The 19,508-nt window shown below is 35.2% G+C and overlaps 2 protein-coding genes across 11 annotated transcripts in view; one reads left to right on the forward strand and one right to left on the reverse strand.

Moving 5' to 3' along the window:
- zcchc7 (zinc finger, CCHC domain containing 7) overlaps positions 1-9,766 on the reverse strand; it is a 56,098-nt gene extending 46,332 nt beyond the window's left edge. Inside the window, exons 1-2 of one of the 3 annotated variants that reach the window (XM_051888640.1) lie at positions 9,668-9,766; positions 7,252-7,856 (exon numbers count right to left, since the gene is read on the reverse strand). In XM_051888640.1, the coding sequence (XP_051744600.1) occupies positions 7,252-7,843 (592 nt within the window). In that variant the 5' untranslated portion in view covers positions 7,844-7,856; positions 9,668-9,766. Of the gene's footprint in view, positions 1-7,251; positions 7,857-9,425; positions 9,568-9,667 lie in introns of those variants that run through there. The other 2 variants (XM_051888632.1, XM_051888643.1) reach the window with 2 other exon arrangements.
- A 5,688-nt stretch (positions 9,767-15,454) lies between these two features.
- The window catches only part of pax5 (paired box 5), a 56,835-nt gene continuing 52,781 nt past the window's right edge, over positions 15,455-19,508 (forward strand). The window contains exon 1 of one of the 8 annotated variants that reach the window (XM_051888732.1): positions 15,455-15,845. In XM_051888732.1, the coding sequence (XP_051744692.1) occupies positions 15,800-15,845 (46 nt within the window). In that variant the 5' untranslated portion in view covers positions 15,455-15,799. The remainder of the gene's footprint in view (positions 15,846-19,508) is intronic. The other 7 variants (XM_051888699.1, XM_051888690.1, XM_051888654.1 and 4 more) reach the window with 7 other exon arrangements.

The following is a 19,508-nucleotide window of genomic DNA, read 5'->3' on the forward strand; positions in this document are numbered from 1 at the left end:
TATCAATACAAATGAATAAAAAAAAAAAAAATACTTCTCAGTTGATAAACCTTATGATCAAAATACATATTGCATCTATATCTGACAGCATTTAGATGTCTCATAAATGCCAATAAGGCCTATTTCATAATATTTCGTAATAGTATATTACGAATTAATTACATTTCGTAATATTGTGAGCACGTTCATGAACGTACTTCATGAAAAAAAATGAAGTAATTATTCAATATTCATACAATAAAATCCAACCAATAAACATCTTATCTCAAAAATATAGAAAAAAAAAAAAAAAAACAGCCTCACGCTGTGATTTTATGGCGAATCTGTGTGTTTGTGTGAGGACATGGCGTCTGTTCAAACACACCGTGTGGAGAAATGGGTGTGGTGTTTCAGCTGAAGTGGCACTGCTGTGCCCAGATAAGAGTTGATGCCTATCCCTGCCCCACACACACACACACCTCTGGGTCCACACACTCACAATAACACGCACACAGCATCACTTGTCTTACACACACAAACTTACACCCAAAAAGCCCTCCAATCTCACACACACAGACCTACAGACACATATCACCTCACACAGCTGCCACGCCTCACACACACACACAGCTGCTAGAATCACGCAGCAGTATGCAGTCTTCACAAATCCTGCAGATAAAACACCTTCACTCTCTATAGCACTCAGAAACAGAAGTTACACAACATACAGTCTCATTTCTCCAGCCCGACCACCGCCGCCTCAAGCTAGATCATTGTGACCCATCCATAATGATGCACTTCTCCTCTTCTATTGACTGCGTATTCAAAACAACCACATTCATATTCACTTACACCTCGCCTTCAAGCCTTCTCAACACACATAGTTCAATGTGAATGTTTTTTTTTTTTTTATATATAAAACATAAATATGGAGGAATTTACACAAAGAAACAAACTATAAGGTTGCTTGTGCGTTTGGAAGGAAACCCAAGGAGTCTAACGAAACCTTGAGTTAAAGAACATTAATTAATAATTTATTACTAAATTTGAATGCAAAATCAATGATTTAATGTGAACTTCAAATCCATATATAAGACACACATATGTAAGCCGTTTTATATCACACAATAAGCAACTTTGTTTTGGAAGTCCATTGGTATTTCCAATATAAATTCATCTACAATTTAAACACATCTACAACAATTCAACGCTGCATGAATCTCTTTTGTTGCTTTCTCAATGTGAATACTGAATAATATAAAGACTTAGCTGTAAATGTGTGTGTGTGTGTGTATATTGTCATACACATATATAGTCATTTTAAATAAACACTGTTCTTTTGAACATTCTATTCATGAAAAAAAACCCTGGGAAAAAACATGATTTCCACAAAAATATTAAGCAGCACAACTGTTTTTAACATTGACAGCAATAAGAAATGTTTCTTGAGCATCAAATCAGTATATTAGAATGATTTCTGAGGGATCATGTGACACTAAAGACTGGAGTATTGCCATCACAGGAATAAATAACATTTTAAAATGCATTACAATAGAAACCACTTATTTCAAATTGTAAAAATATTTCACTGTATATTTCACAAAATATTTTTTACCGTATTTTTGAATACATACATTCAGCCTTGGTTGCCAAATGTCTGCCAAAACAATTTAGTTTCAATCATTAAGACAGACATACTTTATTTAAAGATAAACATAGCTTTACTATAGTGCCCATATAAACATTTACATGTAGATTATAGCAAAAGTCAAAGTGCAAAGGAAAGGTAACAAAGGTGATTGACAGCTGTCAGTTATACGTGGAAGTCTGGGTGTGGCCTCTTTAAAGAGAGTGAAGGAAAAAGAGGGAGATGAAGAGAGAACGAGGCGTTGACGGCGAGAGAAAACAACACCCAATAGGATACGGTGGGCGACAAGGCCACGTTTACCACTTTGAAGATGGCAGTCGAGTGACAATAGACAGAGAAAGAGAGCTAAAAACAGAACGATTCACACAAACAACTACGAACAACTCTAAACAAGCTGCAATGCCATTTCTGAGCCCTTGAAACAATAACGAGAGGGAGACAGATAGCTAATGTCTTACCTTTGCATATGCCCTGCAGTACATCAAACACACTCAAAGACACTTCTCTTTCAAACACCCATGCATTCAGCTTAAACTAATGCCCATCTGCTGCCACTGCTTTAGTCCAACCTAATGACAAAGTTTGGTGTTCACAGGGCAAAAAAACCAGACAGAAACCAAAAAGGGGAGGGAAAAACACTGGGGGAAAAAAAGATAAAAAGGGGGAAAGGGAAATTAAAAAGGCACAAAGGGGGAAGAAAAAAGAAAGTGTGACCACTGAGGAAGGCTCAACAACTCTAATTCAAGTTTAGAGCCCCCCTTTGCTGAGTTTTCCCCCTCCTTTTTTTTTTTTTTTTTTTTGGAGGCTCTCATATTTCTTGTCTGTTCCGTTTGAGTAGGGTCCAAAGGCCCCCCTCCATCCCTCCATCCTGAAGTCAGATAGATTTAGAGACACAACCTGTGTGTGTGCTGGACTGTAAGGACAAACAGGATATTTGGGAGGGATTTTGGGGATGTTTTTTGTCTCATTGTGCCATTGTTATGCTTTTCCACCCACCCACCTGTCCTCCTGTCAGAGTACTGTAGATGGATGATCTGAAATATTATTAAAATCTCGCTTCAATTGATAATAAACACTCGTGTGCACCTCTAAATTTGTAGCATTCTTCAGATCAACCTCTGTCTGTCTGTGTGTCTGTGTGTGTGTGTGCGTGTGTGTGTGTGTGTGTGTGTGTGTGTGTGTGTGTGTGTGTGTGTGTGTGTGTGTGTGTCTGTTACCATATAGTAACAACAACACTAACAACTGTAGAGAATTGGATTTTGGTGTGTATGTGTCGCAATACGACTGTATGTTGTTCGGCTGACACATCACATAGTTGAGACCTTGCAACTGAAGAGAATTGGATTTGTGTGAGAGTGTGTGAGTGTGAGTCTGTGTGCTCAAATGAAATTAGTCACTGCTGTCTAAAGCTTTTTACTAGTGTATCACAAACACAATCACACTACACACAAATTCCTCGTCCCCTATGGAGAGTGCATATAGCCATGACAGGACAGGACATGTTAACAAATCAAAATGTGTTTATTTGCCCCTATGCACATAATACTGTGTTTTGGAGGTATTTTTGATTCCAACAAAACAGCTAGGCTCACTCCATCTACATTTACCACATTTTCCTTTGGGGCTGAGCATTTTAGGCCTCATATTCTAGACTAAGTGGTAGACTGTGTATTTCAATGGCTTATGGCTAATATTATGCTCACATTCTAAATATTATATATAATAATGAAGATTTTTGTGATTTCAAATATTTAATTATTAAATATTTAGTATTTATTAATTAATATTCCAGTTGAGATGTTAAAAAAAAAAAAAAAAAAAAAAAGAAAGACAGAAAGGAGAACTAACATTTCTGTTAACTGGCCACATGTGTACAGTGATGGGACAATGCCAATAATCTCAAAGTGAAATATCTTCTAATATACATTTATACTGTTTGAGCTACAGAAACATGTCCTGTCTGAAATTTCAGTCTATCACTATTCTAGAATATGGTATACACTATCATTCAAACGTTTGGGGTCAGTAAGATTTTTTTTTTAAGAAATTAATACATAAAAAATGTATTATTTTGATCAAAAGTGACAGTGAAATAATTTGTAACGTTCTTTTAAACTATTCATCAAAGAATCTTGAAAAAAATATCCACAAAAATATTAAGCAGCACAACTGTGTTCAGCATTGATGATAAAAAAAATGTTTCTTGAGCACAAAATCCACATATTAGAATGATTTAAGAAGGATCATGTGACACTGAAGACTGGCGAAATTATGCTGAAAATTCAGCTTTGCAACAGATTACATCAGTTACTTTATATTGTAAAAATATTTCACAATATTACTGTTCTTACTGTATTTTGATTTTAAAAAAATGTAGCCTTAGTGAGCATAAGAGATAAAAACATTTAAAAAAATAAATAAAACATTTCTAGGGTAGTATACATATCATGCGCAAATATATTAAGGCCGCAAATTGAATTTGTGGGGCCTGTGAAAAAATTATGATGGCTCTGGTTTAAAAAAATAAAAATAATAATGGTTGGTATGAGTTTTCATTTTTTGTAAAAAAAAATTGGTCTACCTACACTCCCACCTCACCCGAGCATCATTTTGTCCCGCTCTACCACAGTTAAACTGGCAACGGAAACCTCTGGCTTTTAGATGTGTAAGTGCACATGCAGACGGCAACCTCTCCAGCCACTTCCTCCCAGCTCCCCTCCCTTGTGTGTGACCCACATGTTCTGGAGTGCGGGGTCAAGCCCCAGAGATCAGAGACACAGAGGAGAAAGCGAGAGACAGAGAGCTGCCCTTTTCCTCCCTCCACCCTCTGTTTATCCCTCTGTACCCCTCCTCTCTCTCTCTCTTCCTCCACTGAATCTCTCTCTGGGTAACAAAAGCAGGCCAGGGCAGGAGAAGGCCCCCTCTGCACATGAGTGTGAGAGGCATGACCGACAGAGCAGAAATACCAGCCCACAGACTCCTCCACAGTCACCATTCAAATAAGCCAGAGAGAGCAAGAGAAGGATGGATGGATGGAGGGAAAGAGGGAGAAAAGACACAATGAAATGCTCTGTATTTGAAGGGGAGAACTAGATAAAAAAGAAAGAGAGAAGGAGAAAGAGTATAAAATGAATAATAGGAACAGGAAGGAGTCTACGAATGGAAATGAGGACAGCACATTCAGGGAGGACTGAGGAAAAAAAGGGAAGAGAGGAAAGAAAGAAACAGAGAGAGAGAGAGAGAGAGAGAGAGAGAGAGAGAGAGAGAGAGAGAGAGAGAGAGAGAGAGAGAGAGAGAGAGAGAGAGAGAGAGAGAGAGAGGTTTGCTGCTTTGCTGAGCTCTGCAGGTTAACCTAATGTGTAGATCTGGAGAGATTTGCAAAGACATTTTTATTCATCTATGATTAAAGTCTCTCTCTCTCCCTCGCTCACGCTCTCTGACAGGAGGTTTGTTATGTTTTGTTTGTTTTTTCCTCTACATACACAGAAATATTCCCTCATTGCTTTTCCTGCATGTTCTCACACGCATGCAAATTAACTTTACACACGTGAAGTCGGATGCATGTGCTCACGCACACACCTAGTCGTGCAATTGGTACACCGGCACGGTAACTTTATAACAAATACATGAGGATGAGACATCAGATTCACTGATTATGCACATACAGTTGAGTGCTTTGGGGATAAACACAAATTTGTGTTTATATTAACACAGGTGCTCTGGCCTGAAGACCCTCTAGACAGCCCATCCACACAGACTAACTAACATACTAACAAACACTCTTCAGTTACCTTCTTAAAGGTAAACATATATCAGGTTTTTGTGCAAATATGACTCAAATGTTGTAGAAGCAGGAAAGAAAAAGAAAAAAGAAATGTATTCAATTAATAAATTAAAAAATAAAATAAATTCTTTATATAAAATAATATTGAAAGATATCATGGTCTCAAATGTCATTTGCACTTGCCCATATTCAGTCTTGGGGTGACATGAATTCTTACGCCATTGGCTTTAAAGGCTTGGCATATGCGCACAAGTCACATGGGCTAATTTTGTCATTTTTTAAGCTTGATAGTCCCTAGTCAGGCATTCATTGTATGGAAAAGAGATGTGCAAACATAATACAAAGTACATAGTTCACTTAAAAAATAGAAATTCTGTCATCATTTACTCACTCACACGTCTTTCCAAACATATTATTTTATTTCTTCTCAGGAATACAGAAGATATTTTAAAGAATATTGGTAACTAAACAGTTTTGATTACCAAAAAAAAAAAAACATCTTAAAACATTTTATGTTCCACAAAAGAAAGTCATACAGGGTTGGATCGACATGATGAGTAAATGACGACACAACTTTCATTTTTGGGTGAACTATCCCTTTAAAAAGTGTCTGCAAGTGTTTGTTTACATTTCATTCATTCATCCTTATGGTTTTGGTCTATATACTATAGAAGCCCATTTCCATCTAAAACAGTTCATTGTGAGATAAGGTTTAAAATAAGAAATAAAGTTGCGTTGTAAGTAATTAAAAAAAATAGCACTGACAAAACTGAATCTGGAACATTTTAAAGATTCATCAGAATAAAGTTTACTCGTTTCTCTGCATCTAATTTAATTGTTTGTTTCTTGTGTCTAAATTAAATGTGTTTAATGAGGCAAAAATTACTGAGTGCACTGTGTATATATTATATATATATATATATATATTAGAGATGCACCGATGTATCGGCCAACAATCGGTATCGGCCAATAAAAGCTATTATTATCACTATCGGCCGATTGTTTAAAAACTGCTGATGATCAGGGCCGATTATAAAGGTGTTCAGACTGCAACTCATACATACTGTGTGTGAAGAATGTGTCCATTTTATCATGAAATTCCAACAATAAATGGCATTTTGACGCTCTTAAATGTGACGTGTCAGATCGCTGAGCGCAGAGCGCAAGTCTTTTCTTCCTCTTCAATACAAGTTTTATCTCGAAAAACATGCATGAACATCAAAGGTATGTTGAAAGATATAGCACAACTAACCGGAATGTATCATGTCTTATGTAATAACTTTATTGTGTTTCAACCGTGGAAAGACGTCAATAAAACAGCTTGTGCTTATTTACTGTTAATTATATGTTTGTGTAAATTTGCCATGAAGACAACAAAGTGCTTATAAAACCTACCTTATGTGATACCAAGTTGTATACAAACATTTCAGTTTTTATTTGAGTGTAATTATTATATCTGAAAATAAACAGCAGCTGAATGTAATACCTCTGTTGTTAATTGTAACCTCTAATATTGTAGTGTATCGGCAGGGAAACGTAGTATTGGTGCATCACTAATATATATATATATATATATATATATATATATATTATATATATATATATACACACATACACACACATACATACATACACACATATACACACACAAAACTAATTCCTGTAGTTCAAGAGACTTTTACGTCAACAGTTAAATCAAACAGACTGAAACACAACATATTTAGAACTAGAATTATGGATCAGAACATTTAAAACATAACTCATAGATCATTCTACTCTTATAGTGAAAGGCCACATGAGGTATTTGGTATTTGTCTTAAACTTGAATGAAAATCCTTACCTGGTTTCTCTGATATGGAGAGGTTGAGTTGGATGCTCTGATCTTCATCATGTTTCTCCTGCCCCAGAATCATCCAGTTCTCCAGTCTATCTGAGTCTGAGTCCGAGTCCAAATCCGGATCCTCCACAAAAGGAGGTATAGATTCAGAAGAGCTCTCGTCTGATTCAGAATCCAACACCACAATAACATCTGGAGAGCTCCTTCCTGTTTGAACTTGTGGTGGACAGGTTGAAAGTAAGCTACTGGGCTGCAACAACCTCTTCTGGAATTTGGATGATTGACCTTTGTTAGCACACACGCTGTCATCTTCCTCTGTGTTGTCTGACACTGTGATAGCATCTGTGCCCGAATCAATCACAATAACATCTACAGGTGGAGCAGGAGGCAAGGAATTCTGCTGTGGCGGAGTCCGTGGTACTGATGACTTGACCTCTCTCGAGTCCTCACGGTCCTCCTGGATCTCAGCATTGTAGTGCAGCTGGGAATAGAGCCGGAACTCCATATCGCTGTCAGCGTCAGACAAACCCGAGTCCGCTGCATCCCGGTACAGCTCGTCCTCATAGTCCTCCCGCTCCTGATACCCTGAGAACATCTCAAGGTGAGACCTAAACAGACAGCAGTCCAGACATAAACATCATCATGAGTCATCATTCAATGGCCATAAAGATGACTTCATACAGTATATCATTCTGCCAATATCTGCACTGGCCCCATCACAAAAAATAAATGAACAGACATTTTTATATAATTATTTTATTTTTGGAAACATTTTTATGGGCCAAAAAAAAAAAAAAACTTTTATTTTACAAAACAAACAAGTTTCATTTATAAGGTTTTTAATTTGTCGTAATAACAGAATATGAAACTATACTTTTACTTATGTTCTGCTGATTCGTCCAATACTATCACAACTCATTCTCGCAGTTTAGCCCGCTAGATACCTTTGTGAGATATATAAAATAGCTGAATAATATGAATTATTTGCCTTGATGCTGTAATCAAGATCATTCTGATTATTAAAATACTTATGCTGTGTGAGATGGCTGCATGCCATATTTATATAAGCAAATCTATACACTCAAAACAAGCTGAGAACTGTTTCTGAATTACACAATTGCTGTTGTATAATTAGTACACCAATACAGTACTTAAATGGTAAACTTTACTTAAGCCCTTTTAAGAGCACAACAAATAGTACAAATAGTAAATCTAACATTTTGAAAAATATTCAGTTTTTAATAACTATGAGTAAACCTTGCATAGAAGTAACTTCTCATTTAATTTTGTGAACATTTCATTTATCGTCATTAAATTATGTTTTACATCACACGAGCCATTGAATAACTCAATTGTGGGATGAAAAGGGCTGTTCCAGGAAGAAACATACATTTAATTTACTGCCCATAAACATCTCGCTCGTAACAAGACAAATATTCTCAAAATGCAATTTTGGATACAATATCCAATATTCCTCCCATTGTTTGGTCAGCATTCTCGTTCTCATGGGGCTAATATGATCTTCACCCAACATGATGCAACCCCTTTCGGACCCCTCAACCTTACAATCAAGCAGTGCTCTACAGAAAGAGACTGGGAAGAACTTTAAAATGCTGAAATAATAGATAGACAGACAGACAGACAAATAGAGAGACAGAGATAAATAGATAGACAGACAGACCCTTAAACTGTAAAAATGTAAATGAAAGGCAGAGCCATGAGAAGGCCATCTGTTTCCATAATACAAAGTACAATGATGTAAACATAACTAAACAGTAGAGCTGTGCCTTTTGATCAAACTGTCATTTTACTGCTTTGTCTTCCGAAGGATAGCAATTATGCCCAGATCAATGTATCATAAACAATTTTGATCTGTTTTGTTATCCTCTCTCTCAATTGCCCATAAGGCATACAGCAACAGCACAAGTGGATTTGTTTAAATTTAGCCTGTTTGACAGCCACACATAAGTCACAGATAGAGAGATTTCTCGTCAAATTCATAAAAAAAGACTCTAAAGATCATGAACACAGCAGATTTTAAACATAAAAACACCACAGAACACAAGCCATGGACACTATGCTAACTGGAAACCTTAAAAAATCCAGTAAAAACAGGAAACTCAGTTTTCACGATAATAAATATCTATATAAAACTAATGAGTACATAAAACCCTTGCCTTCTAACAGCCTTACATCAATGAAGACTCATATTAAACAGCATATATCTGATGAACTTGTGTTAGCTTCAGTGCTATTACGTGCTGCTCAAAGACCCACGTGTGTTCACGTACACATGCACGTCGGCTGAGGACGTATTACTAATAAACCTGCACGACAGTGTTTTAAAACATTTGTAACCCTAACCACACAATATGACATGTTTTAACGCGTTTTCTACCAGACTGAATAAAAATCTGACCTGTTTACAAGTTCCGATTTGCAACACGAGGGCACTCGCTTCCGGACTCCGCCGGAAAATTAAATGGTTGGCCAACTATTCTTCATCCCTGGGAAAAATGCGCTCTAAATTTAGCGCCTTTAGAGTCTAGGGATTTTTTTTAACTATTACCATGCTTGTTCATAGTGTGAATGGGAGAGGATTTGGAAATCTATGAACTTTTCATACTTGAATTTTCTGATTGTAGGAAGCTTCGTACTGCAAGAACCATAAGGGAGCCATGCATTAAACATTGGTCCCAGAAATGTACTTAAACATGGCCTAAGAATTTTTTTTTTTTGCACCTTATTCAAATAGATATTGCACCGTCGTGGATTAATAATAATTATAATAATAATGTTTTGATTTGCCGAATTGAACAATGGTCACAAAATATGATAAATAGTAACATTGCCTCATAACTTGGCTGCAGAAATAAATAAATAGCTACAAAACGCACAAACACACACACAAACATGTATGTAGCCTAGGCTATGACTGTATGTAGCCAATGTATTTTTTTTGTATTTGGTATTTTTTATGTTATTGTTAACATGTAGGCCTAGGTAAAATATTTTAAAAGACAATTTCATTTGCAACAAATAGTTATCCAAGACATAAGCTGGCATTTCAAGATGTTGGCCTTTTACTTGAGATGTGAACTTCTTGCTATCTTTATTACTGTAATAGAAATAACATGCAAAATGTCCTTTTATCAGTTGCTATGTTTGGCCTCTTATGAGGTCCAGAATTTACATATCTTAAACAGGCAGCATATCTGTCACAAACATATCTAAATATAAATCACATATCCATTTTTGTGCATTCTTTTTCTTTCTTTCTTTCTTTCTTTCTTTCTTTCTTTCTTTCTTTCTTTCTTTCTTTCTTTCTTTCTTTCTTTCTTTCTTTCTTTCTTCTTTCTTTCTTTCTTTCTTTCTTTCCATTTTTGTGAAATCACAGCCTACCTTTATCATCTCCAGAGTTTATATAACATGAACAGAGCATGCGACTGATGTGGGAATCATGGTGTGAATGCCATCTGATTCTGAAGACGTCTCCATGCGTGTCAGTGTCAGAAAAGGCCATCAAAGCAGTGGATTGTTTTCTTTCAAAAGGTTACATTTCCTAAATGAAGCCAAAAGCCCACCACATACCATATTTTAGGAGAAATCTGTGGAAACAGGGATTGCAGCTAGAAAACGCAATGCCTGGCTGCTTTACAGAAATTGCCGTATTGGATGTATTTGTTGATCATTATTACTATTATTGTTTTAAAAGGAAAAGGGAAGCGCTTGTTCGTCGGTTAATCTGCACAAATTCAAACCAGTCGGGTGTTGAAGATGGAGTCACAAGTGAGGATGCAAGGCTTTCCCATTCCAATATCTGATTCCACATGGCTGTTCTGCATGAGAAAGATTTTCATTTGGGAAATAAAGCCAAATGGCCACCTTCACCTACCCCTGCATTTATATTGCTGATGTCTCCACAGTCTGCACCTTCAGTGTGTTATTCAAGTGTAACATTGCCCCATACTGTGCTATGATCAATATTTGAGCATACAATTATCATGGCATTGAAAGTTATAAGTCTATTTGGGTGCTATATACAAACATAATAGCTTTATTGCTGTTTAGGAACCAAGCTGTAAGATATCTGGGGAATTCCTAATAAAAACAATCATATATGAGGAAAAAAAAAAAACGTTATACATAAAGTGTATCGGATAGTACACTAAATATGGGTTAATGATAAATGTAAATAATAAATTAGTTTGTCCATTTGTTTCTTTTCAAATGAGGTTTGCTCTCTCTCTGTCTTTTGTTTGTGCAGGCAATATAGAGCCTTTGATTCTGACAATTTATTATACAGCGTGATGTCATTCGCCTGCTTGATTGTTTTCCTTTTTGAGGGTCCACTTAGAATATCAAGGCACAGTTTGACCCCAGCATGTCGCTACACGTCACATGATCTGGAACAAAACATTGAGTGAAGAAACCCATGTCCTCTTTGTGTGGTCTGGTGTTGTGCCAAGAGTTGACAGGTCTAGAACTGGCACTATTTCCTGCTGAGGCTTGGGGTTTACTTCTTCACTAGACATTTTCACAGTTGTTATCAGGTTAATACTTAAAATACATGCATCACTCAATTATATAATTTCCCGTTTGATACAGATTTTGGCATGACATCAAACCTGTCATGTTGCGGAATAAGAAAAACTTTTTTCAAAAAGATTTTCAGGATAATGATTCTGTTTCTCTTGCCAATCAAAGAGAGCACTTCTGCAAAAGTTATTAATACATGTTTAATAATAATCTTTTTTTTACAGGAAAACAAAAAAGGATACCACATCAGTGTTCTCTGCATTTCTAATAACAATACTATTTAAATATGAAAATACATGTGCATGTTAACACCTTTGATTTGTTAAATAAGCCCAGGTGAAAAATTATGGTTTCACAGATTTGACAGCAACAAAAGCTTTTCTTTATGAGGTAGTTATTATAACCAAGCAAATTCTGCTATTTCTGTCCAATTTTAGGTTTTTGGTAGATACAGATAATATATGTAAAGTAGCCTAATTAAGTCCTAATATGTAAAGTAATTGGTTACCAAAATCTTCTCCGAATCTGCGAAATTGGAAATACAGGTATTGTTGCCATAGGTGGAACCAAAAGAGGATCTCCTTCAAACAGAGAAAGCTTTTAAAATATTCCTGTAAATATTTTATTTAACCTACATTATTATTATTATTATATTTGATGACAGTGTTGGCTTTTGTTTCCACAGTAGTAAAAAAAAATCATTGTATTTGAGGAAACAATGGTTTTTAAAAGCGGTGTTATTAAAACACGTAAAGTGTGCTTCTGTCAAACATTGAGGGTCAGAGACAGACAGTCAGATATTCTTCTGTTGTTTTGTTTTTTAAATGTTTGCTGATAAGACAGTTTTTGATTATGTAGATTGTTTTATGGGAGTTTGCGTGTAAATATTGGATGGAAAGCATTCGTTTATTGGCCTGCTAACAACATTCACAGACTAAATGAGTTGAATAAAAATAGAGGCGCCATTAATGTTGTGGATTTTCTCTGTGTATTTGTTTACTTTTTATTTTAATTGTCCGCTTTGACTCTCGCGTCTCGGTCAAAAGCGATTATTTCCGCTTCCAGCAGGGCAACAACCAAAATTCCACTTACCAAAAACTCTCAGCGCTTTAATTAGCCTACTTTATTAATTAAATTAAGAAGGAGCCTGAAACACCACATTTTGTAATCCTATCACGTTAACACATGGGTGGTGCAATGTTGAAATATTAACAGTCACGATGTAGACCTTTGCAATTTCAGACAACAAAACTCTTTAGAAATGTATGATTTGTTTTTTTCTATAAATAAATGTATTACTTAAATTATGTTTTACATTTGCATAGGCCTAAATATATTTCCAAGCATATTTTAACTTTTTATGAGCAATTTAGCTACTAGTCTATAAATAAATGGTGCCTTGCAAATTTACCATAGTTTCTAAAATATGTCTTGCTACAGCCATTGTAAATTATATAGGAGCCTTCATACTGCCAAAAAATATGCTATAAGACTTTTGAGAATCTTTCTTGAATTTTTTCTTTTAGTGGTAGCTCTACCAGGGAACAATAATATTATTCTTAATAATAATTATTAGGCTATTGTTGTTGCTGCTGCAATAATGATGATGATAATAATGCTGTAATTATACATTATACAGGCATACATGTAAATTAGATATAATACATGATAAGTATATATTTTATTTTGTTTTTCAGGACTATTGTAACATAAGAGTCAGCGGAAACGATTCATTGTTATTGAACTAATAAATCCCTTTGAATAAAAATCACAGAACTATTTTGTCGCTCTTGATGTAGGAATTATGCCTGTGGTTTGGTCATCGTGCAGATACAAAACTGAGGAAATAAATTCTATTATTTTAAAGTCTATTATTAATTCCATGGATGAATGAAAAACGGAAAGCTATGTGGTCCCATGTGTTAAAGGAAGTGATATGAAGGGAGGAAGGGGAAGAAAGAGTGGACGTTGATGTAAGTTTATGTAAGACAAGTTTGGCCTTTGATCTTAGAGCGGAGAGTCGAGTGTAGCGATGCGGTTACATCGCCTCAGGTCACCGTGACAACAGCCACCTGCACAGTAACACTGGCGCTCATCTCTCGTCAGAGCCTCACAAGCCCTTAAGAACACAACCAAACTCAAAGACGGCAGTTCAAACCCAGAGAGTAACGCTGCATGGGGTTCATCCTCAAAATACAGCCCCACTTTATCATTATTTTATTTATTTTTTGCAAATGAATACAGGCTTTCCGTCATGCGCGAAAAATATTGTAATTAAATAATTGACCTCTGGGCCAAAATTATCTGAAACAAGCCACGGGCCACTCTGTATTAAATTAATAAGGTCTAAAGCTTCATTCATTATTCTGCCTTTAGCCCTCTATCAATGGAACATGGCTTTATGGGGCGCGATTAAATGAGCTACATTTGTTGTTTTCTGAGAAGAGGTCAGAGAGTGCTGAACGGCGCGTCCATCGTATTGTTCGACGCTCAATTGTGTCTGTGTCGCCCATGAACCTAGAGACCTCAAATCATCGCCTGTCATCATCCAGCGCGTGCATTCACGTGCATTGTTGGTGTTACAAAAAAAAAGCAAAAACATTCTGCAGAAGTCTTAGGTTGACCAAATGATGCTTTAAAAAAGTAAAATTAATGTATACATACATATATATATATAGTCAAACCAAAATTTATTCAGACACCTTGAAAATTTCATTCATTAATACAGTTTATTCACTATAGTTTAAAAAAAAAAAAAGTAATAAAATATGACAAGATCTCAGAGTTAAACTGTCAGAAAAAAGTAATCTTAATTATGTCAGATTACACTTAAGAAAAACATGGTCAGGTCAAAGTGTCTGAATAATTTTTGGTTCCAAATTTTTATCAATTTTACTGGTAGTCCACTGTATGAAGAATTTTTGGGTATAATATGTCAAAGTTTACTTTATTTTGCTATCCTTACTTACATAAATGAACTAGTGTCCAGCACCCACTAGTAATATATCAAATATATCAAAAAAAAAAAAAAATGTCTGAATAATTTTTGGTTTGACTGTATGTATATATAGTTATATATATAGTTTTGCCAAAATTTGTGTGGTAACACTTAGGCTAAAAAAAACTTCACCAACTGAAGCTTTATATATATACCAATTGAAGCTATATATATATATATATATAGTTTTGGCAAAATTTGTTTGGTAACACTTAGGCTATCATGTAGGCTAAAGCATATTAGACTTTATATAGCTCGTGAATGTATTCAAGCCTGAAATGTCAAAAATTCATAAATATAATGAATATTGGATTAAATGAATAAATAAATAAATAACTAAATAAATAAATAAAATGTTTTATTAACGTAATAGGCCTATTGAAAGTTACTGTTATTTGACTTTAACCTAAATTTAGTTCGGTTACGATTGACGCACATGCTTAGAGAGATTATTTTATTATTATTATTATTATTCAACTAAAGATCATGCTCTGTATTTCACTTATCTCCTGAACCCCAAATCCCCTGACGCACCTAAACTTGTCAGCACGAGAGAGAAACACTGATAGAGGGAGCGAAAGTTACGTTTGAAAAGTGTTACCAACAAATTATCAGATACATAGGCCTACGCAACCACGCCATACCCACTGTCTATATCTGAAGAGGGGGAGCGGTTGTATGTGTGTGAGTGAGAGAGAGAGGAAGAAAGAGAGAGAGAGAGAGAGAAAGAGGAAGAAAGAAGGCATGAGCGCGCGGCTCTTTCTTGACTTTGCCCCATAATCGTTTCACGCTTCCTTCAGAGTCTCTTTTCCACCTAAAACGTTTAGTCTCACTCCAGTGAACAATTGCAACGGCGCAACAGGGAGCGGAAGAGTCACATTATTTCAAACTACCATTCGTCAAAACCACTGTTACAAAAAAGAGCAGAGAGAACAGCAACAGAGGATATAGGAGAGGGAACTTTTTTTGTTCTCACCCCCCCGCTCATCCCTCTGTCCAACCTCTATCCACGGCATGGACTTGGACCAAAAGGGTCCATCTCTGCGCATCGGACGGTCGGGTAGGGCCTTGTCTGTTTCTCCATTTCACTTGAACTATTGTTTGTTCAAAGTAGTCTACTAGGTCTTTCTTTTAAAAAACTAACAAATACAGCATTTGTGCACTTGCTAAATGGGCTATATACAGATGTCTTTTATAAAACTGTTTTTTTTTATTGATTCTTATATTGAGATGAATGTTGGTGGTTCATCTTTTGACACTTTTAAAAATAAATAAAAAAACAACACGTTGTGATGGGCCTATAAATTCTATAAGCTTACATTTTGGCCACACCTTTGCTGACTCTGTGACTTTGACAGCAACGTGTTTTGAGCATGGGTTTGGGCCTATTTGTCGGGCCTATTACAGTCCAAAGGAACATAATCAAAATTCAAAACCGTCAGGAAATTTAAAAACAATACTATATGCCTACACGAAAATGTTATGAGGAGAACTAATGACGTTTCCTGTCAGACAATGAGGTTCATGAAAGCTGTTTGTTACAATGGAAAAAAAACTTTGAGGCTTGTGAGTCCCAGCAGATGTTTTCATTCAGGATCCAAAAGCATGAATTATGACTTGGATTCAATAACAAATATTTCTGTGTTTTCATAAACATCCCTCGTTCACGCGTCACATTTAGAACTCCCAATGAAATGGCGCGTGCGATTATTTACGCGTTAATTCTGTCGGTGTTGTTGCTGGTTACTTGCCTCAGCGTGAGATGTAACAGCTACACAAATGTAACAGTAGCCTAGTTAAAACTGATTGTTGACATGAAGAATTTGTTAGTATATAGGCTAACTATACGTAAAGGAAATTTATAAGATAATGAGAAACAACACGTTCTTTAATTGTTCTGTCAACTAAAGCAGGACCTTAAATAGACCACTTTAAACCAGCTAAGGTGGTTCATCTCACCTGCGTCAAAACGGCTACGCCCAGCTCTCCTTGAAGACTAAATCATATTATACGCGACATCTCAGTATATTTGGCTCTCGTGTTTTATTTGTCTTCTGATTTTTATGAGCATACAATCTTTATTGTAGGATTGCTTTTATTTAATTTGGCCTTTTTGTGTCAAAACATGTCTTTAAAACTTAAAACTATAAGCTTAAATATCTGACGAGACAGCTCTCGAAAAGCAAGTTGATGCTAGCATAAGCATTGTCATCCACCTGATGTTCTGAAGGTTTCACCCAGAGCTCCTTTCCTCAATGATAGCGCCGGGGAAATAACTTATAGAATTGATTTAACTAGAATTAAACTAAACAGTAAACTAAACTAAACCGAACAGAATATATGTAGTTTCTGTCAGTGGTGTAATTCATTAACACGTACCGCCAACTTGGAGTGGACTGGAAGTTGTCCTTGACTCTGATATAGACTACTCTGAACTATTCAGAATTATAATTATTAAATATTCAGATTTGTGCCCACCGAGTTCTGAACACTTCGTTTCATGGAAAATGTTCTGTTTTTTTGTTTTGTTTTGTTTTGTTTTTGTGTTTTACTATTTATTATGTAGCCTATTTGTTTTTCTTATTTACATAAGTGCTTTGAGAAACATTTAAAGCGTTAAAATAATCTCAATAATGGATTATGTTAATGATTTAACAAAAAAAACAAAACAAAAAATGTTTGAATCATGATGGAACTTTTATCGAAATTTCCAAGACAGTGCCTGTAGGCATGATTAGCTCTGTTTTAGTTTTACATGTTTTTATATTTAATTTGCTAAATATACGCAGAAAATTGCTTTTGGGCAACTATTATAAGCAAACATTTCCTCAAGAAAGACAGAATATGGCAATTGAGAGGAAGATAGCCTAAAATAATTCAAATAATGTATTCGAAAGATTTAAAAAGTTTATTTATTTGTGGTTCGTCTCTATAGGAACAAAACAAAACAACTGAAAAACTGAGACAGAAACGCATGTCCACTGAAAGCCTACAAGGCCTCCAAAGCATTCATGGAAAGGTTCAACTTAATTGTTAATTTAAGTAAAATAACTTAGTGACAAATATTTAAACATCTTATGAGATTAAAAACGGAATACAAAATATCTGCAAATAGCGCGCCTTTTTTAACATTGCAAAATCATTAGTTACTGTGATTTCACAAGTGTATAAGTGTGCGTGTGTGTGTGTGGCAAGCTGAAGTGATGAAGCTTCTTCATAAGAGACCAAAGGTTCGCCCCCTCGTGGCACTTCTGGCGCACCACGGAGGAATCTCTTCCTCACAGAATGAAACGAATATGTGTTGAGCACATGAATTTGGAGCAGGAACCACAGGATTTCAGTGTCTTAAAGGTTACTTTATTCTGACCACACAAATAAATACATGTAAGATAATTGGTATCTTTGATCTCTAATTGTATAATAACACTGAGACTAGTTGTAGAAGATGCACGGAAATTTGCCCAAAAATGTTCTCGAACAAAACATCAAAATGGAATTTTAGAAGAGTTAAGGTTTACGTGGTCCTTTGAATAGGATATATATTCAGGCAAAGAAACGTCTGAATGTAACACAGTGAGAAACATGATGTAACAAGTCGTTTTGCCACAATTTTTATTTATTTATTTTTTTGCAATGTATTCACGTTTTTTGTATGTAAATCAATTCAGGAAATAAATAAATAAATAGATAAATAAATAAATAAATAAATAGGTCAAAAATCAACTAATAGGTGTTGAAAAGTAAAATACTCCCAAGTTAATTAATTAATTGAATCAGTTAAATTCAAGTATGGATTTTTCCTTTTTCGTGTGTTCTAATAATGAATCTAAAATGAATGAATGAATAAATAAATAAATGAATGCCACATTAATGTTCATAAACTCTAACCCCTATTATTACGTTTATTATTATTTTTTTGTTTGATGCTTGTTATTGTATTTCTTGCTGGTGTTACACTGATCACCATGATGCTAGCCACCACAACAATTATAATCACCATTATTTAAAAACACACCACATTTTTTAAGTCAACTAAACTTAACATGACTTAATATCAAGTTCTTAATAATCTTTTGTTAGGGCTGGTAGGCTAATGAAAAAATATTTAGTATGAAAATAGAGCAAAAGCCTGTGTGGAACAGCGCTCTTATCCGTCAAACATGTAGATAAGGAAGAATATTTTTGGAGGCACAAAGAAACCTCAAATAAAAACGAATAGATTGCATTATGAATGTAGATTTGTTAAACTTTTAAAGGCGTTTATTAAAATAACAATATTAAACCTTTTTTTTTTTGTCGAAGATACTAAACAGCAGTCGGATTTGCACGTGCAAGTGCGATAGCCTATTTATAATATCTAATGTGCAAATACAACATTAAGGAAATATGTTCATTTATTTTATATGTATCATTATATTTGATATGCACATGTAGCTCAGTAAAATGCTGCGATATGTCAGTTGTCATAAGCAATATTTATTACGATTTTACAAAGCTTATTCATAATTGAAAACATATTCTGACGCAATACCCAATTATTAAGCATTTATTAATTGAATGACTGAAAAACGTGCAAACGGATATTTTAAAATTTCAATTTTATCACCTTCCTTAATTGAAATTAGACATGGGATCAGCGAAGCCAGAGAACCAACTTCGATTCAAGACTCCCTATTTGTCAGTGCACAATTGGGACAGCACGTCACTTTCACATTGGCTCAGT

Source organism: Ctenopharyngodon idella, chromosome 1, assembly GCF_019924925.1.
Source record: "Ctenopharyngodon idella isolate HZGC_01 chromosome 1, HZGC01, whole genome shotgun sequence".
NCBI classification, from domain to species: domain Eukaryota; kingdom Metazoa; phylum Chordata; class Actinopteri; order Cypriniformes; family Xenocyprididae; genus Ctenopharyngodon; species Ctenopharyngodon idella.